This window comes from Pipra filicauda, unplaced genomic scaffold (genome assembly GCF_003945595.2).
Source record: "Pipra filicauda isolate LSUMZ 115617 unplaced genomic scaffold, ASM394559v2 scaffold26_size5592650_pilon, whole genome shotgun sequence".
Taxonomy (NCBI): Eukaryota; Metazoa; Chordata; class Aves; order Passeriformes; family Pipridae; genus Pipra; species Pipra filicauda.
The window spans coordinates 2,250,647-2,276,018 of NW_024104387.1; the positions used below are offsets into that span (position 1 = coordinate 2,250,647).

The following is a 25,372-nucleotide window of genomic DNA, read 5'->3' on the forward strand; positions in this document are numbered from 1 at the left end:
AATCTCCTTCAGGTAGTTGAAGAAGATGTCAAATAGGTTCCTAATTCAAAAAAAAGAAAAAAGTATTAAAAGACAAAACACAGAACGCTGAGAAAGCCTTTGTAATTGTTGGGTTTTATCTTTGAATTGTATTCAAGTTTATTGTGTCATCTCTTTCATAGTGCAGTGCCTGATTATTTCTGAGCTGAGAGTGTGCAGGATTTCAAAAGTTTGTGAAATGTGCTTTTTACTCTCATTTAAGCAGACCATCCTATTAAGCAAGCATAAACTGACCTGAACAATGTGCTAAAAGGGATAAGTTCCAAGTAGTAGGTGGAAAAACCACTTACTGTTGTATAAAAGGCTTCATTTTCATTCTCCAAAACATCACCAATAGCTGGGAATTTTTTTCTATTTTCATTTTTTGACTTCCAGTGTAGGAAAAATGTGGTACATTGGCCAAAATATTTAAACACCATTGATTTCAAAATGTTAATCTGTGATCCTTTTGTAGTCCCTGTGTGGTATTGAAAAACAGTGGAAGGAAACAAACAAACAAGAGTTTTCACTTGTCACCCAGAGTTGTGACTCTGCCCCTCCTTCACACATTTGTCTCGCCACTGAGTCACTGAGCTTACAGCACTGTGTAACTTTCATTTCTGTGGGGGCTTGTTATATTAGAAAAATTGTTCCAAAGAAAGCAACAATTATGACATAAGCACATCTGGCTCTTGCAAATTATTCTTTATTAAGCTTTCATTTAATTACATGTGCTGAAAGGCCTGCTTTTGATTACTGTAAATTTTTTTATTTGTCCATCTGAATGATAGTAATGTTGGAAATTGCATACAAACCACCTGGCTTTTTTCTCATTAATAAGGCAAAGTTTATATATATCTATGGGTAGAAGAGGGATTGGAATCTTCCCTGTTTATGGTAGAAGATTACTCATGATGCTAATTCAAGGTGAGGGTTTAAATTTGGTCACTGGAAAGAAATTAAACCTATTTGATTTTGTTCAGTGAACACTTTTTATTGGTAGGAATTGTTTATTTCAATATACTTTTATTATGTTTCTTTTATTATGTTTCCATTGAACTTTTTGAAAAGTTCCACGAGAAAGTTTTTGCATTTTCATCACTATTTACGGGAATTTTTAAGGCCCAGATTCCTTATTAGCATTTATAGAAGTTATATCACTGTACACAGAGATGGAGACATACCCTGTTGCCTACCTTAACTTCCATTGCTGTCTAGAAGATGCAGCACTGCCTTTTGGGAGGAAACTGTTCCTATGTCAGCTCTCAGTAGAGGTTCTGGAGTGTGTGGGTCATTTCTGGGTGAGAATAGAAAGACCTGGAGTACTTTTTTTTCTGGCAGGGGTTTATACCTCCATTTTATGAACAGCCTTATAATATTATCGATTTTGTGTTTAATATTCAGGCACAGTGTAACTTTTTGCTCAATACCATGATCATTAGCAAGAAGGAAAAAAAGAAATCAAGAAAAGTCAGCAAAAGTCAAATTAAGAAAAAAGAGATTGGTGTTTGAGTGTTTTATAGTCTTTTTTTTTTTCCTCTTTTTTTCAAATAACAAGAAGGGAAAAGCCACAAACAAGAGCTAAAAAAGATCTATTAACTTCTTTAAGAGAAGAAACACCAGAGGAAAAAAAAAAGTATATTTACAGCTTCTTTTTTTAGGAATTTTTGCAGGAATATATGTATATCTTCTTGTCTTCCAGCAACTGTATGCAGCTCAACTGGCAAGCATGCAAGTTTCTCCTGGAGCCAAAATGCCATCTACTCCACAGCCACCAAATACGACAGGGGCACTTTCACCCACTGGGATGAAAAATGAGAAGAGAGGGACCAGCCCGGTAACTCAAGTTAAGGTATTTTTCAGTAAAGAAAATAACTGGTGTTTGAAAAGGACAGTGAAATCAAACAGTCTTTTTTTTTGTTTAACAGTTGGAAGCTGAACCACGTTAACAGTTCTTCAATATTCAAATAAAAAAGTTCAGTTTCAGTGCTGTATTATCAGTATAGAGAAGGGAAGAGAAAGAATTCACTTCTTGTTTCCAAAAATACCAGGCGTCCCTCTTCCTACCACAGGCAGCACAACAGATTCATCAGTAAAATGTGATATTTTCAAGATTTCAGTTTGTAATCTAGTAATGTGCATAAATGGAGTCCATTTCATGAATTGTTTCACACCGAACTCTTGAGTATCTTAAAATGTGGTGCTAGCTTATATTGTTAGGGTAAGAGAGAGACTGTAGGGCTTCTAATTATTTTACAGATCTCTAGCTGTACTTAATTCTGCAATTTTGGAAAAGCCCCACATAAAAATAACATGTAAGTCAGGACTCCGGGGAAAACATTATGTCGCTGCAGATTGATTTGACTTTTGCTGATTTCACACAGCTGCTGACAACTGGGCTGCTCCTCGTTGGTTTTGAGCCATTGCTGAATGCTTGTGCCTGCTTATTCTCACTTCCTTGGAACCAGGCAGCTACAACATGGCATTTGCCAGCAGCCTGAAATGAACATTGTGTGCCCCGCGAAGTCTGTGGTGCAGCCAGTACCTTTGGGTGGAACTGGTTCACTTCTATTGTTGCGCTCTCCTGTGGTTGTTCAGAATTTCATGAGACCAGAATTCAGAAGCAATTTACTTCAAACTGTAAAGAAACATCAACATTCACATGTTTTACCAATTTTAATGATGGCGCTATAAATCCAGAACTATTAAAATAAATCTAGAGATGGCATATAGTGACTTTGTGGGGAGAGGGAGGGAATACCTTTTTTTTTTTGCTGGCTGCTAACATCTTACAGGCACACAGTCCTTAGCCTCAAACCAGCCTGGGAAGATTTTACTCACTTGAAGTGAAGGTTTCTTCTTTTTTTTTTTTTTTTTTTTTTTTTCCCATGTTTTGACGTGAGAGTAAAATATCATTTGTTTTTTCATTATCATCAATCATTGTGGTAAAGTGTGGGTGAATAGATATTTCTGCCTGGACTGATAAATTTCTGTGACACTTTTTTGCTAGGCTGAGAGTACTAATAAATAAAAACTATTCCATTATGGCCAGATCTAACATTTATTTAGCAAAACGTTCACTTTACTTAGCTGTAGATGTGTATTAGTCTAATGTTTTACCTCTTGTAATCCAATGCCAGGTTTGAGAGCAGTCAGGGAAATTTACCACATATGCAGAGTTTGTTACCGTCAATACAGAAGCCACCAAAAGCAAAGCCCAACTGTTTCAGCAAAGTTGCCATAGTATAGTGATACCTAACACCAGTGATTTATGGTATTGAGAATATACTACTGACTACTTTAATGTGAAAAAGTAATTTTGTAAGTGAGTGAGCCAAATGGATCTACACCAAACCAAACCTTTACTATATGAGTAAAATTTTCCCTGGTTAAATTCAAGCACATATCTTCTTGAACCAAGGCCAATACCATTCCAGGTTCATGGAATGAACTCCAGCTGAGTCCTATTACAAAATTGACCACATGCAAATTCTTAGGGGTTTCCCTACATAATGTGACTTGAATGGACTGAAGTATACATTAATAAAAATGAAGCCTTTTTATTCTTATTTTTATTAAGCACACTATTTCATTGAAAATATTAAAGATAAACTACAAGTGCTTTGTGTGAACAAATACAAATGGCTAATGAAGAAATTATTAGTACAAAAGCAGTATCTATATTCAGTCGTTGCAAGTTGTTACCTTTGTTAGACATGGCAGTTTTGATGGGCATGCATTGCTTAACAAATCCTCTACATTTTCTCTGTTTTTAAGCAGTTGTTTCTATAAACTACATGCATTATTTATAGAACTAATGCAGTACTTTTACAGAAGTCAGGTCTTTCAAAAAGTAATGATAGGTTTTTCTTAAGTCAGTGACCAGCTTTTCAGAAATGGGAATGCTGTCTATAGTACAAACCAACAGGTTCTGGCAGTGTTTAGAGGTTTTTCATGATTGTACTAGTACTAGATGGAAAATTGTTTAAAAATTGAACACTGTAGCATAGGTTTGTATGCAAACATGTTCATGGTACCTAGCCTGGCAAACTTCGTAGTCTGAATGGGGCTCTGAACTCTTGCAGAAATTTATTGAAGCCACTTTGCATCTGTGCAAGGAAACAGCTCACATGTAAATGTAGCCCCAAAACAAAAGAATGGACTATGCCCCTTGTACCTTTGAGTTTTTGCTCTCACTTGGCCTCCGAACAGGTGTGGACATTTGTGCACACTGCAAGGTCAGGAAGAATTAAAATGTTATGCGGTTTTATCTGAAAAGTTTAAAACTGGAGATATGATAGCATTATCGATACCTGTTTGTTACATTTTCCCGTTTAATGTGTTGTGTATGACTGGATGTGCTTTGCTAAATGACTACTTGACACTAAGGAGAATGGAAAAGATGAGATAATGTGGTGCATTATTGTATTTTGACATAATTCTAAGTTTTGAAGCGATCGGTGCAGTGTTTTAAAATATGGACGATATTCTCTTATATCCAGCATAATTCTGCTCCGGGCATAATTTAAATGAGAGATCTGTCTTACTGGGCTCTTTGACTACGGGAAATCACTGTTTCACAGTTTGCCAAATGCTCTGCTGTCTTGCTTAAAGTATTAAGCAGAAGGAACAAGCTCAAAGAGTGGGAAGAAGGTTGGATTGTGAATGTCTATACTGATCAAAGAAATCTATTGCTTGAATAAGTCTTCTTCCAAAAGTCAAGATATTTTTTAGATGGACCTACTCTCCTACAGCACAGAAGCAAGATATATGTCAGAGAGAATTTATTCCACAATTGCATATGAAAAGTATCAACAGATATAAAGGTGCTGATACTAGATTTACATACCCTTAGAAAATGTTCCCTGTCTTTATGCAAATAAAACATACAAATACACTAAACATTGAATGCACCAGAAATGACTACAGAATACAGAAATAAAATGGAAGTATCAAATAAGAAGCAGAATAGCATTTATGTGGAAAATATTCTTGATTTTACATAAATCTGTCAAAAGACATGACATATAATAAAATATTGTAAAATATACAAAATTAAATAGTAGAAAATAAAATATATTTTGAAATGCATATATATGCAGTCATTACCCTAGTAAGTAAAGGAATTTGAATTCAGGGAAATTCTTATCTTCTATTATATGAGGGAAGAGCATAGATTATTTTACTAAACAAAACATGCACACAGAATAAGATGCATGGAATGTATAAGTTAGCAGCAGCGCTAAATGTGGGCCAAAGAACTGTCAGGTTTTCCAAATGATTCTTTCATAGAAGTACTTCTGATTCCTTAGCTTCTAATACATTTAAAAATAAGCTACATAACTTATTTTTATAATGCCAGGAACTTTTCAAATAGAACCATGCAAAAGCATTACTGAGCTGCTGGAAATTTTAAATAATTCTTTGTAAATGCCCTAGGTTAATTTAGATCTCTGAAAACACATTAGGAAATTAAGCTGTAATGTGAGCTAATTCAGATTTTAATTTGGCAAAAAGAATGATCCAGCCACATAGTTAATGTAAATAAGAAGCATAACACAGAGAAATTAATGAGGTTTCCTTTCGTTGAATCTTAAAGGAGGCAGATAATTAGCTTCTTTTGTTATTATTGCTGGAGAATGTGGTATTGTCTTCGAGGTGTAAAGTAACTGCTACTTGCAAAATGATGTGTTCATTTGTCTTTTCCTAATAATTATTCACATTAAACTCTTGCAGGATGAAGCAGCTCAGCCACTGAATCTTTCAGCCCGACCCAAAACAGCTGAACCTGTCAAATCCCCAACATCTCCAACACAGAATCTCTTCCCAGCTAGCAAAAGCAGTCCTGTGACAGTGACGAACAAGAGTGGCATCCCCAGCCCGCTCAGTGGATCTCTGGGAAGAGGATCCTCTTTAGGTAACTAATCTGTCCTGGGGAAAGGAGAAAGTAGGCAAGTTTTCTGCATGAAATCTCACCCTGAACACACTTTTGAATAAAGTAGATACTTGGGCCTACATTTCTGTTTAAAATGGAAATAAAAATAAATTACAGTAAAGATGTTCAAAGAACAATTAAATGTCAAGGTTTTGCCTTGACAAGATAGTCATCTTGTAGATGACTATCTACAAGAAATATAGCAAATAAATAAATAACCTAAGAAATAAACATACATACAAATATATACATGTAGGTAAATAAATATGCATGCACAAAACTTATAAAAGAGGTTTGTATGAACATCTTTCCTAGAGACAACTACTGGGTGTATCCAGGCAAAGTTAACTTTTGAATTTTGACCTCTGGAGTAAACAAACAAAAAACTATCTTTGCATGCACATAGAGCCTCATTAGATACTAAATTTTTTTTTAAACGAAGACAGAAAGGCTTCAGTCCAGCCAGTATATATTATTATTTGATCATGTTTTTATTATTTGTTCACCAATCTGTCAAGAATTTGTTAATTTATGTGATTACAAGTAGGAATATTTTTACCTGTGTTCAAGATTCTTTAGGCCTATTAAGTGCTGAAACAAAATTGGTCTGAAAACTATGTATGAAGACTATCTTAGCCAGTCAAGAAACAGAATCAAGAGCTACAAAATGTGGATGATCAGCCCTAAAGTTCAAATAGTACATTTTAACAGTGACTAAATACTTACTACAGACCACTTATTCACAATCTGTAACTCAAGTGTACTTGTAAAATATATGGAAACACTTGTGAATAATGAACTGATACATTAAATACATATATTAAATATATAAAAATTATGGGGTTTTTTCCATTCCCAAACACTTGGGAACATCATGATCTCTGAAAGATACTTTCTGCAATTGGCTAGATATTCTAACTGTCAATTTATTTGCAGCTATCACTGCATTATCTAACATTAGAAAGTGGCATATCAGTTTGAAGTCATAGACCATTCCAGAGAAATTACTACCTAAGATATAAATATGCCTAAGGTGTAAATATTTTTCATTTGCTTGTCAGACAGATGCACTGGTCACACACAAACTCTGACTGATCAAAATTTCCTAGCTAGAATATATATGCATGAATCTATCCATATGCAGTATTGAATACTTCCATGTAGGAACAGGTAGATCACAGTTTCATCACAGCAACAAAAAACAGTCAGAAAATAATGGCTGTCTTATGGTCTCAAATCAGAAACAGTTTCTGGGATACTCCATGCATGCATTTTAAGATGTAACAGGAATGTTTGCATGAGTTTGATGCATGTTTAAAAGTTTCTTTCTGTTCAGAGTGATAGAAACAAGACTAGTTTCTCTCTACTGATTTAGAGCTTTATACTCATGTTATGGCGATGACTAACTTTGTCCCCAAAAAGTAACTGAGTGCCCTTTCTGAAATGGAAAGCTAAATGTCTGGACTGATGGTTCTCTCTAGAAAGAAATTCTAAGAATTGACATAGACTTTCATGGCCAGCTAAATGAGATTGTTTTCTCCTTTGTTCATTTTATATTTAATACCTCAGAGGCTTCCAGTTTAAGGTTCATAATACTGTTGTCTTAAACTCAGAACTTTGAACTTTGAGTCCATGAGTATGCTCAGATACCTCCATATCAGGCTATACCAAGACTTCAGTGGTCATATTTCTAATGTCAAAAGAAGTTCACAGGCTTATCAATCACTTCCGTAGAGTAATTCAGATTTCAAACAGACTACAATTGCCACTCCTCCTCCTTCTGCAGATGTTAGTTGTGTGCAGCTCTAAGAGTATGAGAGGTGAGTTCTTACCTCAGATTTCAATTTGGACAATTACCTAAATAAAATGTGTTCTCTGTTTATAGATATCCTTTCCAGTCTTAATTCACCTGCCCTATTTGGGGACCAGGACACAGTAATGAAAGCCATTCAGGAGGCTCGAAAAATGAGAGAGCAAATCCAAAGGGAACAGCAGCAGCAACAACAGCCTCATGGTGTTGATGGAAAATTGCCCTCCATGAATAACATGGGTCTAAACAACTGCAGGAATGAAAAGGTAATGTCTCCCATTTCCCCACTGTCTGTCACTCACTCTTCTCTTCCCTGTAAATGGCTTCTTATATTTTTATATGAAACTTCTTGTTAGAGCTTTTAGCCATCTCTGATTTCATGTTAAATACACCTTGTCACTTCACAGTGCTGTGCTACAAACTTCTCTTCATTTACCTGACAGCATTCAAAACCACAGCCCTGTGCACTCATATGATTAAGCTGTAAGCATGCATATAGCAACATGGGGAGTAAATTGGTTGGAGATACCATTGTTCACGGTCACTAGATTTTGAATTGTGCATTTTAGAATGATTCAATTGATAAATAAGGCGAAAAGGCCAGTTATGTACTAGCATGATTATTACAGTGCTATTTTGTGTATCTGAGTGTGCTTGAATCTATGATTCAGATGCAACAAAGTATTTAGGCTCAAAACAGTACATTTGGCTCTCAGTTGTAATGGAAAATTAGGGATCAAAATTCTTTATTGAATCTTGACTGTAGTTTCCACTGAAATGAAATAGCACACTACAATAAAAGGGCAAATTAGAGAAAGTGTTGAGAGAATGGGACCAGCGTTGGACTGAGCAGGATGGGATTTGGTCTACAAAGTAGCAAGCTGAGATCATATCTGAAAGGTGAGGGACAGTTTCTATCAGACCTGCTTTAAGGATGACTCAGAGAAGAAAGAAGACTCTTGGAAACTTCTTTGTACCTGTGTTGTCCTGTTCTGTGGCCTTTCCGAGGTCTTCAAGCTCTGCTCCATCAGCAGGTCTCTGTATGTATCCTGGAGCAAGTGAACAGTGAATTGGGTAATTGGCTGAGCTATAAAGCAGCCCTTTGGATGAAGAATGCTTCTCTGTTAGCTTCTCTAGAGGTGGTTATGCTGCACAATTCTTATTCCAGTTAACTAGAAAGGGAAAAACATATCCCAGTAATCACTAAGGCATTGGCAAATAGGAACAGTTATGATGCAATTTAGTAGTGAATGGAAAGGAAACTGACACTATTAGCCTATAAAACAACCAGTGTTTCAGACTATTTGCTAAAAAAATAAAAAACAACATGTAGTTTCAATGCCTATAAAAATTCTCTTATATATATATATATATATATATATATATAGTAGATGGTAGGTTCTTTGTTTCTTGGGTAAGGGAGGGAACATTATATATTATAGTCCAAAGACTAACAGGAGTTTTTAGTCCAGTTTGAGTATAAGACTCGACAGAGTACTAACTATAACTTAAACCATGAATTCAATGATACTTTGATCTTTTCTCAACCCACAAGGGAATTCTTGGGGAGTAAGTGGGCTGTAACAAGGCATGGAAAGGCAAAGAAATGTCACAAACAGACCCATTAAAGATTGACAAACACCTTTTAATCTACACTTTATATTTTTGCTTGATATTTTTTTACAACACTCAAAACAAGAGAAAGGCTTAGTGTCCATTAGAAAGATTTGTTAGATTGTTGTCACACAGGATAAACAACACTTTTCCAGGTCAAATTCAGAGTCTAGTACTATTTCTGCTAGTATTAGTTTAAATGTTGTAACTAGAAAACTCATTTAAACAGGGTGATACTACAAAAAATATAGAAATTAATAACTGATGAAGCAGACCTTATTCAGACAACAGTCTAATTGTAAAGGCAGTGTTTGTCTTAACTAATCAAGAGGCAGGATACTAAAACCCAAGTTATAAAAATAAAATAAATGTCACACATATCAGTATTAAGAGTTTATAAAATTATGCTTATTTTAAAATACATTTTATGAGTTTCAGTGGCTTGACATTTAAAAATATCTAATATGCTATAAGGGCTATTAAAAGAATTCTTAACATTTGATTTGACTTTGAAAAATAACTATAAAAATGGCATCCACTTACTTATTGAGTCTGTTCCTTGATTATTTACTCTATCATGTTTATGTCTTGTATTTGACATAACAAGGTTCTATTTAATCTTTCACATTTTAAAGTAGAATCAAAAAATATTTCAGTGAATAATCTGAAATTTCTGTTTTGTGCTGGTTACTAGCAAAACACAGATTGATGTACGGCTTCCAGGTTTAGGTTGTACATCAGGCAGTCTGAGGAAAAAAAATTTTACTTGAAAATATGGCAGAGTGAATTGGAACTCTTTAACAGATACAAACAACATCATTCTCAAATGCCATTTTTATAGGAGACTTTTCATGCTGCCACTTGCAACTTTTAAAACCTAAGAATAAAACAGCATCAAGAAAATTTGTTGTTAAGTCTCTAAGTGACCTTATATAATCCTACTGGGTTTATTTATTGTAGCAGGTACTATAGAGTCATTAAGGCAGGAAGAAGTTGGTGTGTTTGTTACCTTTTCTCCATAGCTGCAAGAGGTAGGGTTTACAAAAGAATAGGATATAAATTAGTAATTTTAAATGATGATATATCCCCACTCTCATCCTAAATAAAATAAAAGTATTAATTCAGTCATGAATACTAAGATAATGTATTTGTATTTTATAGAAAGTATAAAATACATTAAAACCAGAGGCATCATTTGCACAAACAGAATTCTAGAATACTCTTTCTTCCGTCTTCACCCTCTGCCTTTCAATTTTTACACTATGAAATGTTACTTTTACTCTAAAAATGATGGGCAGGATGGTCAAAATGGAGGTGGGGGATGAGGAATGCTGGATCACTTCAATTAGAAAAACATAATTTTGAAATAATTGTATGCAAGAAGGCTGTGTACAGTTTCTGTCATAATCCCAGTGAAGCTTTGATAGCATAGTTGCAGTTTTGGATTGGTTTCTTTTGAAGAATCAGAACCCCGTGTTTTCAGGACCAAATTTTCAGAAATTGGCTTCAGGTAATTAGACTTGTAGAAATGAGGAGCTGGAAGCTGGCACCAGAAAAAGATGACAAATTAATTGCCTGCAGCTGGTTTAAAAAAAGCTATTGAGTTCTGGTCAGTTACTGGTCTTCGAGTTCAGATAGTTGGTAATAGTCTGTTGTGCAAATGATTGCGCTCACAAAATTATGTACATAACTTCAAAGCCTGGGCTTAGGCCTTTTTGAAAATGTGTCATTTAAATCTCAGAAAGCTTTGTGTTTGGTTATAGACACAGAATTGAAAATTGCCTCTGTTCATATTCTGCTGTTCAAAAAAAAAAAAAAAAATCCTCTACAAAGCTTTAAAAGTGCTCACAGAGATTCACTCATCAGAAAGACCAAAACAAAAACATGAAGCGCTCTGGCACAGCCCAACTTTGTCATTTGCTGAAACATTAAGGTTAGTTCTACACTTTTGAGATGATACCATTCAGAGGAGTTATTTCAGCTTGTGTGCTGTTGTGAGCTGCTGCTCACTCACTCCCCTCCAGTGCGACGGGGAAGAGAATTAGAAGGGTAAAAGTGACAAAAATTGTGGATCAATTAGTATAGTTTATAAGTATAGCAAAAGCTGTGCACATAAGCAAAGCAAAACAAAGGATTAATTGACTACTTCCCATTGCCAGGCAGATGTTTAGCCATTTTCAGGAAAGCAGGCCTTCAGCACATGTGATTTACATGGGAAGGCAAATGCCAAAACTCCAAATGTTTCTCCTTCCTCCTCCTTCCTCCAGATTTTATAGCTGATAATGCTTTCATATGGTGTAGAATATCCCTTTGGTCAGTTGGAGTCAGCTGGTTTGGCTGTATAGCCTCTCAATGCTTTGTGCATTCCCAGCCTAACCCTGGCAGATCAGCATCAAAACCAGAAAAGGTCTTGCTGTAGAAGCACAGTTCAGCAATAGCTAAAATGTCCCATGGGTTATCAGCTGTTTTGGTCACAAATCCAAAACTCAGCACCACTAATGAATTATATTTGACTCTATCTGAGCCTCAACCAGTACAGTGCACATGAAACAAAAAACATCACTATAACAGAGTTGACTTTTTCTCCTCCACCTGAGGTGGAATAGAGCACTCAGGTGTGCCTGACTGAAGAAAGGAAAGAGGTAATGGTGTCAGCTGTTTCACAGAGTAAACAGAAACATTGGAGAAGGAGAGGGAATTAGGAAAATGAAGAAAATAGGCTCTACAGAGCCTTTGGCATGTGATAGAAACCAAAGTAAAATCATACTAAAATCCAGTCTATTTAGAGGATATGACTATTTTCCAGTCAAGCCATGTTTACCTTCAACAAAAAAGAGTACTTAAGCAAAATTTGCATAGCTAGAGCTACTTGTATTTATTTTAGTATTTCAAACTACCATGATTGCTTAGAAGATTTGTGTTGACTTAGTGAACCTGAAAATGGTATATAATTTATAATATAACTGACATTTTTTAAAAAAAAATTCCTAATCTTTTTGTATATAAAGCATGAAAACACTGACAAAGATACTTTTGACAAAGATGCTTAATAATCACAACATATTTGCTAGACCCAAGGATGTATCCCCACCTCTCCATTTACTTACCATGAAGCATATTCAAGATCTGAGAGGAAGCAGAATTTAATATAACATTTTTATGTTTACATTCCGTTCTCATTCTTTTGTAGATTTTCAGACAACTGTGTTTTTGCAGTAGGAAAGCAGAACTAGACCCCAAAATAAATGACATGAGTCATTGCCTACTTCCTGGGAATTATGGTACTTTAGCACCTCTTCTAATGAGCCTTTTATTCCTTTCTTATTTCTAAATTAAAATTTTACAAGTTGAATCCACGTAATTTATCCTAATATAGACCACAGTTTGTATGCAAAATGTGTACATTCTTAAAAATGTGTAGTATTTACCCTTGGGGATGTTACAGTCTATTGATCAAATCCATTTTTAGGCACTTGGATTTGACTTGATAAGCCATAACGACCCCTTTGGAGGTGTTATGATCTGCTGTATTTAGGGACTGTTAAATATGTGGATTATTGAGACAGTAAAGTGTAACAACTCCTCTGGAGCTGTTCCACTTCATCATGTATATGAAGCTACTGCACATATGCACAAACTTTGCCTGATAAAAACACTTCAGGAAGCCTTTGTAGGAAAAGTCACTAGTCATGCATAATCTCCTTCAGCTGCCTACAGCTCTGCAATGGCTCCAGCATTGTAGTGCTTTTTTCTAAAGGCAAGCAGTACTGGATTATGCTGCCACTAGTTGTTTTACCAGCTTTCTACTCCCTATAGATTCAGAATTAGAGACAGAACAACTGCAGTGGCAGGAGTCACACTGTGTTTTCTGCATGTGCAGTGTATTTCTCAGACAATCACAAAGAGAGTCATCTTGTTATAAGCATCCATTTTATTAGTCATTTTTCAACTCAGTTAAAAAAACCCCAAACACATAGTTAAGAAAATACTTTTCCAGTGCATTCCGCATTCAATTATATTTTCTCCTTTCATTAGAACTAGTGCTGACCACCTTTACATTTAGAACAAAAATTAACTGGTCATAAGGGCCTTGTGCATTTTTTATAAATCTTTATGAATATTTGGTTTAGATTTGCAGGTAGTGATCTGCTCTTCTTAGTTTTTGTCTTCTAAGTAAAAGTTATATTTTCTTTTTTTCCCCTTTAGTTACTTGTAGATGTAGTACATAAGAGGTCGATGTTTACATTTCAGTCTGCTGTGAGACATAACAGAAACTGTAAGCATTTTCAATTGGATCCTTATTTCTATTGGTTAAATCTTAGTTTTACTCATAATTAAAGGGTGAATGCCTAATGATTAGGGGGAAAAATGGATAGCAATAACAACAGCAAATGACTAGATTTGCAAAGTTATTAATTTTATTATGGTATTGTCTCCATAGCCATTGTAGCAAGTTCTGTTCTCACTGTAACTTAAGAAAGATCCTGTCCCCCATAGCTTACACTTAGGTATAATGTAATTTAAGAATTTAGATTCTGTAATAGGAAATCTGAAACTGTATAGAAAGGAAAAAAAAGAAAGACACTGATTTACTTAAGGAACTGTTAGTGTGGTCTCACTTTCTTGCAAGAATATAGGCAATTTATTCAACTCAGTGGGAGTGTATTCCATCTGTCTAATGAAGACTCTGATTTCTGCAAAGAGACACTGCAATTGGGAAACTGATTTTCCTGAGTATGTCATTCTGCTCAGTTGACAAACCTTTCCCCGGGGAGTTTCTGAGATGCAGAAGGACACGCTGCATCGAGACAACCTCTTTACAGATCCATCATTTTATAACAGATAAATGACTGGTCTAAGTTAGATGTCCTAGAATTGGGAAAAGTTTCAGATACAGATCCCAGCAGTCCTCATAATTCTTACAAAACAAATGTCCTTTATACTTCATACTTTACTGCTCTATTTAGTAATCTACTTGTGGCTGTACAAAATATATGTAAGCTACCATATTTTTTTTATATTGAGTGTTCAAAGTTAGCTTCCTAAAGCCATATATATACAGTATTTTATTCTGAAAAATATTCATTTAAAGAAAAAAAGAGGAAAGATATTTTGTTCCAAAATTTTTTGAAACTGCAATAATTTTACAATTTCTTTTTTAGGCTTAGGGCTTATCCTAGCTACATGAAACATGTGTCTTCATTTTATATCAACTGTAATATTTCTTTAATAATTTTGAATGGAAAACAGTGACTCAAATTTTTTTTAAGTGGCTGCAATGCAGGAGCCTAAGTCCCACTGAACTAACTCTGAAAATTTTAGCCCAAGGCAGACAAGCAGATTTGTGGCTGCATACACAGTAACAGTCTATTTTCAGTAGAATTCAGCAGTTTTGTATCCTTCTCTAGCACTTTTTATGATAATTTGGACAATTCAGAATTTCAGCTGATGTAATACTGCCCCCTTTTATTAGAACTGGAAAACATGCTGGACTTCAAACATTTAGTTTTATAGCTGGAGAAATTGTTTATTCATGCTGTTGCTTCCAGCGTTTGAAATTTCATGCCAAGATAAGGTAAAGCATGACATCCATATACATTTATAACAATAAATGGGAAGAAAAATACTAACGATTCCAAGCAACATTTTTTCAGGGTGTACTGTCTATGCTATGACTGGACTTCCTAGGCAGCATATCCCTTCAGGGAATTCCCTGCTATTTTTTCAAGAAACTCAAGGTGTTGATGATTTTGGCTTTTGTATGAATTTCATTGTCATATGTGCTTGCATTGATTTTCTAAATCAGTGTATTCAGATGATAACAGTAGGGCACAGGGAGCATTATCTTTTTTTTGTTTTGTTTTTCTGTTGTGAGGTCTTATTAGGAATTAGATGCACCTGTGAATAGCTAAATGATTTTAATATCTCTGAGACTCAGATAAGTATTGCAATAAATTTATGCTTTACAATTAGAACTTTAAATGTAATTTGAAGTTAAGTTCAAAGCAGAGCATCTTGGAAAAAACATTAATCCCTGTGTCTCCAACCATATCTTTTGAAGAGAAATGTTTCAGTTGTAAACAAAGAAGGGAAACAACTTACCCAAATTTTGATATAACCCTGAGGCCTGTAAGGCTTTTGTAGATATCACAGGAAATAAAAACAGGTTTAGGAATTGTACCCATACTTAGAGAAATGTTTTATCTGATCTCTAAGTATTTAGTGAGAAAGGTGATGGAAGTTGTAACTGCACATGCATAGAGGGGTCAAATACAGCCATAACACTGGTACTCATGTTATAAGAGTTATGGGAGGAAAATACCAGTGCTAACATTAGCCTCTGCAGAAGAACACAGCTCCATTATCAAGGCCAGGTTTATAATGGGAACCAGGTGCAGAAGGCTGTGGGTATGAAATCTTGTCAGATCTGTTCCTCCAACTCAAGAGATAGAAATATTAAAGCTGCTCATGAATCGTTAACTTTCTGTCTGTAAGTAACATATGATGCAGCCTATAATTGATCACATGCTATGGCTCAAATACTGTTTACACCTAAATATTCGCACTGATGCCTATCAATATATCTACTAATTTTTTTTTCCAGATTTACTTTGTATGCTATGTGTAGAAAGACATACAAATAATGTATTTGAAATTTACACATTAAAAATACATGTTCACTGAAACTGTGGAACTGACAGTGAAAAGACAAAAAGAAACAGTGCAAAATCTCTGGCATATGTAGGTCATCTAAATTTACAGATAAGTTAGCTCTGGCGCCAGCTTGCTATGCATCCAGTTTACACCTATAGAAGAATTTTCTGTGTAGACCTTTGTTTTTAAGCATTTTGCTAAATTACCTTGCTTTCTAAAATTGTCTTTATAAAATTGGTATTAAATGAATTTGTACATTTCAGTTCCAATGCAGTTAAATGCTTAGTCCCTCAAATTATGTGGAGGCTGATTAAAATCTAAATTATTTTTTTCTATTGATTAAATTATCAAAATCAATTGAGTGAAAAATATGCAACCTTTGCAAAGTATAAATCATAGAAACTTTATTGGACCGTAAATTAAAAAAAAAGTTTGACCAGCCCAGTACTGATGTACACATGTAAGAAATTAAAAGAAAATATACCTAGACATAAACAACCTATAAGAAACTTTACTATTTGAATAACTATATAACCATATATATGTAGGTGTATTTGTGTATACACACACATAGTGAAGAAACTTCCATATTAGGTGAAGTTTTAAAGTTCTTCATGCCTTCAGTTCAATCACAAGAGCACTTGGCAACAAAATACTATTTTCAGGAATGAAATCAGCACAAACTTTTGTTATCAAGACCTATTTTTGCATTCAAATATTGGCTACTAGAGGTTTTGCCACTACCTATGCTTAACAGTATGCTTGCTGAACACAGTTATGGTTCCTTATTTCTGTTGTCAGGGCTACTTGAACGGGTTGCTTAGCTGCAGGTTTTAGACCAGATTAATAATAATGTTAACGACATTGATGATGATAGTAATAATGGGGATTTGTCTGCTTTCTTCTATTGCCTTTCCAGCTCAGGAAAAAAATGTCAAATACTCTGCTTTTCACTCGCATGAGGTATTTCCTGTGAAAAGGATATAAACTTTGCCCCATTATGATCTTTTTCCTTAAATTTTGGACCAACAGAAAATCCCAAAGGAACAGAATTAGATTAAAATGTGTTTTAAGCAAGAATGTTGAAAAATTTGTGCAAACCGACAAGGATTTTTTTTTTCCCAAAGCATGTGTTTCTGCCATAAAGGATAGTGTCTTTCTGATGACTGTAACAGCATAATGATCTTATCTTATGTACAATACATTTCCCAAGCTACTCAGGAGAATTTACAGATCTATACTGAAATATGTTCGATTTTTTTATTATGCTTCTCTACAAAACAATAAAGATAGGTTGAAAATTATTGTTCAAACTAGGACAGGAATATATTCATTGATTTAAATTGTGGGTCAGAATGGCAGCTGCACAATCCTATCATATCACTCCCTCAATTGTCCTGAACTACAGAATACATTTGCATATTATTTCACACTTAGATACAAGCAGAGACATCCACAAAAGTTACTGCCATTTTTTTTCCAAGATCTGTGTATTCCTCTAAGCAAATTTGCAACACCAAATGCACTGCCAATATAACTCTCTACTGCAGTAGATAAAATATAGCAAGGATAAATTGGGATTGCTTTCTCTGATACTTCATTACTTTCTAAAATTAAAAATGTCTCCCATTTCTCAAGTGTCATTAGGCTGCATCAAAAGATATGATAAATTCAAATACACTCCTTGTTGTTGAAGGATATTTACTTATCTGCCTGTTTGTGGGATTATGCAGTACTTTGTTCCAGTTTAAGTGTTTTGCTTCAAACAAAAGAATAAGCATGCTAACAGGTAAAACTGTCTTCTTTTATCTCATGAAAATACTTGAGCCAATAATGCAAAACAGTATTTGCAAATGTTTGTTTTAAATATGATTAATGGAGTTTGATCATGCGTATTCCTTCCTTTGTTTCCTTTTCACAAATATTCATGCAAACAAGTTTTTATTTCTATGGTTGTATTTACATATGAACATGGACATTTGTGCACAATTAGGCATTTGCAATTTACGCCCAAATTGCTCACCCTCTCTTAATAAGAAATAGAGGTTTTAATGCAGTACCCACTGACCAAGTGAGGAATGCAGTATGAGGGAGATCTTCCAGCCCCTGATAAAGTGTCAGTGCTAATTATAGATCTTTACAGCAGCTCCCTGAACTCTGCAGCAATTTAATCTAGGGGTGCTGAAGTCCTTGCTGCACTATCCCTTACCACTGCCATCTTTTTCCTACTGGTAGTATGCCAGAGGCCGATTCGTTGGTTTTTCTGTGGTGTTGAAGCTTTAGGATTCAGGAGCTGAAAGATTGAAGTAAAGGCTTTTCATTACCTGGGAGGTGTTTGAGCTGAAAGAACTCCCAGTTGCTTTTTTTTTTTTTTTCCAGGTAATTTAAGGCAGTGTTGCGATACTTGTCATTGAGTTAGGCATCAAAACCAACACCATTTGTCTTAGGTGACCAACTAGAGCATAAATCACAAGCATTTCAGTGCATAGTTCTTGCATTGCTTTAAAAAGTTGGATTGTTAGAACACTGGCGCTCATACATGTATAGAAATTGCTGATCCTCCAGGGGTAGTTTGAAAAGATAAGAAATACTCTATTTTTTGCATAAATTGTTCACTGCACATAGCTTGTCTATCTGTAGTCACATAACACTAACTCTGTAAACAGGTCTATCTCAACTGGAAATGTAACAGGGTAATAAATGATACTCAACATCAGATTACTCATACTAAAATCTTGTTCAAGTCATAGTAAGCTGTTATAAGACTACTTAAAACCTAAAGTATACCTAACCCACAAGCTGAAATTGCCCAGCTAACATCCTGAAAATCTACAGACAACATTAATTTTCCAGTATTTCACTTTTATGCTTGTGGCCTCTAACATGTTGCAAATGCCTCTATAAGAAAGGCTGGAAAAACATATCAAATTTCTGTTCTATTCCACTTGCTGACATTCATTAACTGAGGGAGCACACTGAGACAAGGTTTTGGAAAGATCTCCTCTCTACCTCCACCCGTTCCAAAGCATTTTATTAAACAGCCAGTAAGAGAAGTGGACATTTGTGGTTTAATGTCAGACCCGTGTTGATCAGTAGCTGGGTGCATGATTTCACTGTTATCTTGCCAAGGGCTTCTTGAGAAAGCAGGCAATGAATACATTCTTATTTCCCTGGCATTTTCCATACATCCTTGAGTTTAATCATAAAGTAACAATTTCATTATCTGCTTCCTATTCAGAAGAACTGTCTTTTCATACACATAGAGATTCTTGCTTACTGCATCCCACTTTTACATGCTTGTTCCCTTTCATTTCTAAAGCATAAGAACACTCTTTGCTGTATTTTGGATGCCATTACATTTGTATTGCATTCTGTTTAGAAGGCATCACTGGGAGGATGTGCATTAGAGCTGTACACAAAGTGAGTCACTGACACACCATGTACTGTAAAACTTCTTGGTCTGTCAAAGGTTCTGCAGTTTGCCAACATGTATTCAGCTGCCAGCTCCCTGCCAGAATTCTGTTCCTTGCCTGATGGTACTCAAGCTCTTTGAATACTCATGCATAAGACTAGATTGTATGGCTGTGCTCTTCCTCCCAAGGGATTCCCCTTTATCAAGGGATAACCTGCATTACCTTTGCATAACTCCCTTGTTTTATTCTCCAGTGTCACACTACAGATCACACTATATCATCGTAAATGTCTCATTGATGTCAGCCCTTAGTTTCCGTTCAGAAATAACCAAAATCTTAGAAATACAAGGAAGATGTTTTCCTGCAAGTTTGCTCTCCACCTCTTTCATGCAAGGTTTATTTTTCCTCTTTCATTGCAAGGAACAGGCTGAATTAGAATATTCACAGTTATAGACTGATGCTATATAGACCAGGATGCCTATCAGTCTTCTGCACTAACCAGCATGCTCTGCTATGCCAGGTTTCCATTACATTCAGTCCAAAAGCCATCCATAGTTTATCAGTATGTACTCACTAGCATGGACAGGCAAAAGTAATGAATTGCAGTATGAGAAATTTGTATTGCATATGTGAGTTATCCTACAAGGGAAGGTGATGAAGTGTACTACTTGCTTGGTTTATCAAGTGATTTCCCTTTATCTCCATCCATGCCATGTTACTGTAGCTACCACATGTGTTATAAGAACATAAAGAACCAGTTAAAAGTGGAAAAAAGCACCCTCTTTGTGACCTCATTTAAGTTTTTTTTAATGTAAAGCTTTTGTTATGTTAAGGATGCATTTTAGCAGATGTGTCTCTCTGAATCAGGACCTGCATTACTTAATCAACCTTCAACTGTTCTGAGTCCCCACTACTGCAGTATTAGAAATGCTCCTAACGTGGTGCAGACTATGGTTTAGGTAGTGGAAGTCTCTATCATTCTCTTATCACAAGAGAGAGGGAGAAATTTTCTAGCAATTTGGCAATGATCTGCTAGTTCAAGTGTCCTTTCCTTTCTTCCCTGCTGCTTAACCTCACCCTGCTTTTGCTGGGGTTCTTGTAGAGCCTTGTGAAAACAACATCCCCATTTGCTGTGTGTCCACATTAAAATGTGTGTCACATCTTAATTAATGAATAGAATAGCACCCAATTTCCATGTTAGAATTTCCACTAACTTCTTACACTGTGAAGTGATAGTATTATTTCACCTATTTTTGTTATTTTGTGGATATGTTTTCTTGCTGTATTCTTGTTGCTAAATCTGCGTTGCATTTGAGTTCACAACTAAGCTAAACACTGATCACTTTCCATAAGCAAAATACACAATTTATCTCATGTTTCATTGCTCGGAGGAGCAAAGGAATAGAGATAAAATTGAGAACTGCATTGTGAGTCAATCAGTCACATTTTTTTCTTTAATAATTCTATTTTGAAACTGATGACAGAACTCATTTACGATCAGACCGTGTTAGGCCATGGTTTGATACAAAACGAGGCAGTTATAGTTCCTGAGACGAAGATCTTTAATAGATTTGAAAGGCAAGAGCTATCTTGGTTCAACACGCTGCCTCTCCAGTGCAAAGAGGTTCTCAGCAGCTTTGGCTGCACCTCACTGACTGCTCAAAGATGTAACTATTTGAGCAATTCTGCTGTAAAAACTGTAAAACATGGCTTTGAAAACAAAAAGTCTCCCCTCCTCTTTTATTAAACTGAAATATTTCACTGTTTGAGTTTTATGCATCACCCCATAAATAACTGAATCAGAAGAGTTAAAATATTGTGGACTGTGTTGGGGACCAGTAGGTTGGAGGGTGAGGGATGGATGCAGAACTTCACTGCTGCATACAATGTCCATGAAAATGCACTTTAAATGTAACACAGAGTAGGAAATGAGAGTAAGGGAGAGCATCTCAACAGAGCAGAGGATGTGAAGATCCTATAGTTTAAATGGTGGATTTACAACCAGATAGCTCCAGAGTATATAGCTTTTTCCTTCCTTTTGGCATCATCCCTTTCAGTTCTCCCAATATATAATCATTTGAAATTCCTCTTATGTCTCTGTTTCTAAACCCTAAGAAGCAGCAAACCTGAGCCTTGCTGTTTGCATTCTTCTGATATCAAAGACTCCTATCCCACTGGGGCCCTTAGCCATAGGAGAGGTTTGAGGGAGGAGGAAGAGATGTTTTTCCTTCTCAGCTGCTGCACCAGATTGGAGGGTGGGAAGGGGAGAGGGAGCAGACATAGTTTTTAATATTCAAAATGGAGGCTGGGATGTGGCTGATGCCTGAGCCTGAAGTACTGCTGCTTATCACTCTTTTTCTTAGCTGATGTGGCAGTGGGGTTGGAGCTGGGTAGAGGTTGGTACCTGAAAATGAAGAGTGCCAGTCCTCTCAGGGAGTCAGGGAGCCTTGCTCAGCCTGGTTTTGCAGAAGCCCACACCCTAGAGATAACTTGTACTATAGAGAGAGCGGTAAAATGATATTTTTCTTTATGTTTAAAATCTGTGTTGCAGATTTTCAGGAAGTATTTATTTATTCTTCAAATTAGCTGAGCAGGAGAATTAGCTAAACAGAGACGGATTTAGAGATCAGCACAATGCAGCAAGATTAAAAAACCCTTTCCACCTGAATTAATGAATTTCAGTCTGCTTTTCATAAACTAGTTTTTCAGAAGTCATCTGTGAAGCCTTGCATAAAGAATTTTTAAAGGTAACTTAATGGGATGGAGAAAAGGTTTAAAATTATCTACAGGGGCTGTTGCAGGAGATATTAAATATTGATTTATCTTGGAGTAAGAATCATACTAAAGAGTGAGGCTTCTAGTCAGATCAATTTATCTGGAATACAAACTATATGGCTGTATTTAGTACTATGTCAACATGAATCTTAAACAAGTAGATGTGAAAGGTTGGTCATTTAATCTAAATCAATTGACTTTCCATATCTTCAATTAAAAAAAAATATCTTAACTATTCAAACTGAACTGCTCCTAAATGTTTCAGGTGGTTTATCTTTAAAAATGCTTCATTTAGTCAGTCCTACTATATCATAACCCTCTTCTTGATGTCCCTGTGCATTTTTTGTTAATAGGAAAAAAAAATGCACAGTCCAAGGCTTTTCCAGATCTTAAGTTTTTAATACTTCAGACTCTCTTGAAAACCCAATGTAAATCGTTCAAGTAATCTGGCAAATAAGACTGTAAGCAATTTTCTGCTACTTGCCACTGCTAGTGCACTGCCAAGCTTTTGGTCATAATATAAAAGTTGGCTCAGATTGTTCTTAACCAACTAAAACTGATTACATTCCCTTTTCAGGTATAAATAGATACCACTATGCCAGCTAGTGGTCCTGGCTAAAATATTTTTCAGTGTGTATAACTGTACATAGGTCTCCAGTAGGAAATCCTTTATCCAAGTGTGACAGAGCAGGATGTCTCAGATAATTTAAGTGTTACATTTGCTTTTGTTTGTACTGTTTTCTTTAAACATATTCATTAGACAAGAGCAGAGCTTTTAATGTTCCATGACTGAAAAATCCATCAAACAGATTTATGGCAGAGGCAGTGTGGCATAACAGCCAGTGGACTGGCCTAATGTTCAGAAGTCCTGGGTTCAGTTCTCAGCTTAATCATTGACTTTCTGGGTAACCAGAAGATAATAATTTCCCCTCTCTGTGCCTGAAGATGCTGTTACCAATCTCCTTTTAAAAATTATTTGGGTACTACTAATGTGCAGTGGTAGGTATTACAATTGTCTACATATATCATAGTAAAAAACTTGAAAATACTGATTGCTTCCTCAGAACATTATTGTGCCCTTTCCTGTGAGACACAGCTAGAAAATATGATCACAGTTATGAAGTATACAAGTACACAAAGGTGTAAGGAAAGTATGAGACAGGAAATTCCCTTTTGCTCACAGATTGTATTTGTCCTCAGAGCAGCAAAAAAAATCTTCCATTGAACAAGGTGCTTGAATGTTCCTTCAGTGAATCTCATGAACTTTTCCATATACCTCAACTAGAGTGGGTGAATGAGGATAGGGGATAAGAGAGAAAAAGTGCATTTTAAGTGCAGAGAGATGGAGTAGGACCCAGTTTTTGCTTATCCTGAAGATGAGGTAAAAAATAGTCTTAAGTGGGAAATAAGTGGCTAATCTGTGGGTGAAACCACTACTTTTGAAATGCCCATTCAAGCTTGGTTGTTAAGGTATAAAACCGTTTTCTAAATTGTCATTGTTGTCTTGAACTGAAGAATACTTAATGGATATCTTCTGTGGGAAACTTGAAACAGATTTTTCTTCGTAGAAACAAAACAAGGTATAAAAAATCATTTACTTTAAATGAAAAACCAGAGAGTGAATTTTTGCTAGAAGTATTAGCTATAGATGACTAACAGTTTTCTCCTCGAATATTGCAGCAGAGAAACCACATGATTTTTTTCCACCCAAAAGTAGTCAGTTTGTGTTTAAGACGGTTTCAGGTGCAAGGGTTCCTGGATTCTGCATGGAAAGAAGTGCATAGCCTTCTGTTATCCATTTAAAGTACTCTCTCTCTTCTCTCTCTTGCATTATTTTGATTCATACTTCCTGCATGGAAGAGCTATTCCTGAGAGATGTAAATCTCTCCCAGTTTCCAGGAAGTTTATATTTGCCTGTATTTGCATGTCAGATTTCTCAAATGGAACCTTTCTATTTTATCAGTAGCTTTTTTGTTGTTTGGTTTGGTGAATGAGCAACCTGGTCTAGTGTAAGGTGTCCCTGCACATGGCAGTGGTGTTGAAACTAGATGTTCTTTAAACTCCCTTACAACCCAAACCATTCTATGATTCTATGCATTTATAGTGCTCATAAATCCTGTTTGGGCTGCTTTTTCCTTGAGAATAAACTTTAAAATCATAAACTATGAGAAACTTATTTCTGATTGTATTAGAAAGATAAGTAAGTAAACCTAGCAATTTCAGTGATGCAGTGCTACCCCTTTGTCTTCAGCCAGGACATTGTTAATGCAAGGTCTTGTCCACTTGCATGGATCCTTACAGTACAGTCTTCTTGGCTTTGCACTGTTTTATTCCTAAACAAGAATAATTCTTCTTCTTACCAGAAGGCCTTCCACCTAGCCATTTCAAAGGGAAAAAGAAATAATCATTAAGAAGGAAGAAGCATCTTCTTCAACCTGGAAAGAACCTGTTTAATTTTGATTCTCGGATTCCATGTAAACATTTAAGAACTGCAGGCTTTGGTCCTGATTTTGTAAAGTGCATTAGTCCATTCTCAACATATTCCCCTGGAGTTAAGTACTGACTATCCATGTCCTTGAGGCCTCTCATAGACAGGAGTGAAAGTATTTGGCACCTTACAAGATTAAGGCCTATACAAGGCTGCAAGAATTTGCAACTCACTGTTTTGTTTTCTTTGTTATTGCATTTTTCCCTGTTGCATGAAGATTAAAGACAGGAGGTAGTTGAGGGGTACATTTATATTATCACAGGCATTACGTACATCATACTTGATATTATAATCATGCAAACAGTAATCTTGCCTTCCTGACATAAACAGTAAGCAGCACTTTTTCCTGAGGTTGAAGTAATCAGAGAAAAACATGGCAGTGATGGAGGTACAAGAGGCAAAACACTGCATAATGATGTTATTATCATCGTTCCATTGTCACCCATCCTTATACCTTAGTGATATGTTCCTTTTCTCTCTAAACATAACAAAAGAGGCCCGAGTATAAATAGAGCAATGTATAAGCAGCAATGATAAAATTCAACCTTGAAAAAGTATACTTAAAATGCTAAAAAAAAAACTTCAGCTTGATAAATACAGAAAAAGCCTACTTAATCTTTATATGCATGGTATGCAATTATATATTTACATCCAGCACAAGGCAA

The 25,372-nt window shown here is 35.6% G+C and overlaps 1 protein-coding gene across 2 annotated transcripts in view; it reads left to right on the forward strand.

Moving 5' to 3' along the window:
* The window catches only part of SOX6 (SRY-box transcription factor 6), a 239,648-nt gene that overhangs the window by 178,440 nt on the left and 35,836 nt on the right, over positions 1-25,372 (forward strand). For both annotated transcript variants that reach the window (XM_027737189.2, XM_027737190.2), the window contains exons 9-11: positions 1,721-1,870; positions 5,755-5,935; positions 7,839-8,029. In XM_027737189.2, coding sequence (XP_027592990.1) covers positions 1,721-1,870; positions 5,755-5,935; positions 7,839-8,029 — 522 coding nt within the window. The remainder of the gene's footprint in view (positions 1-1,720; positions 1,871-5,754; positions 5,936-7,838; positions 8,030-25,372) is intronic.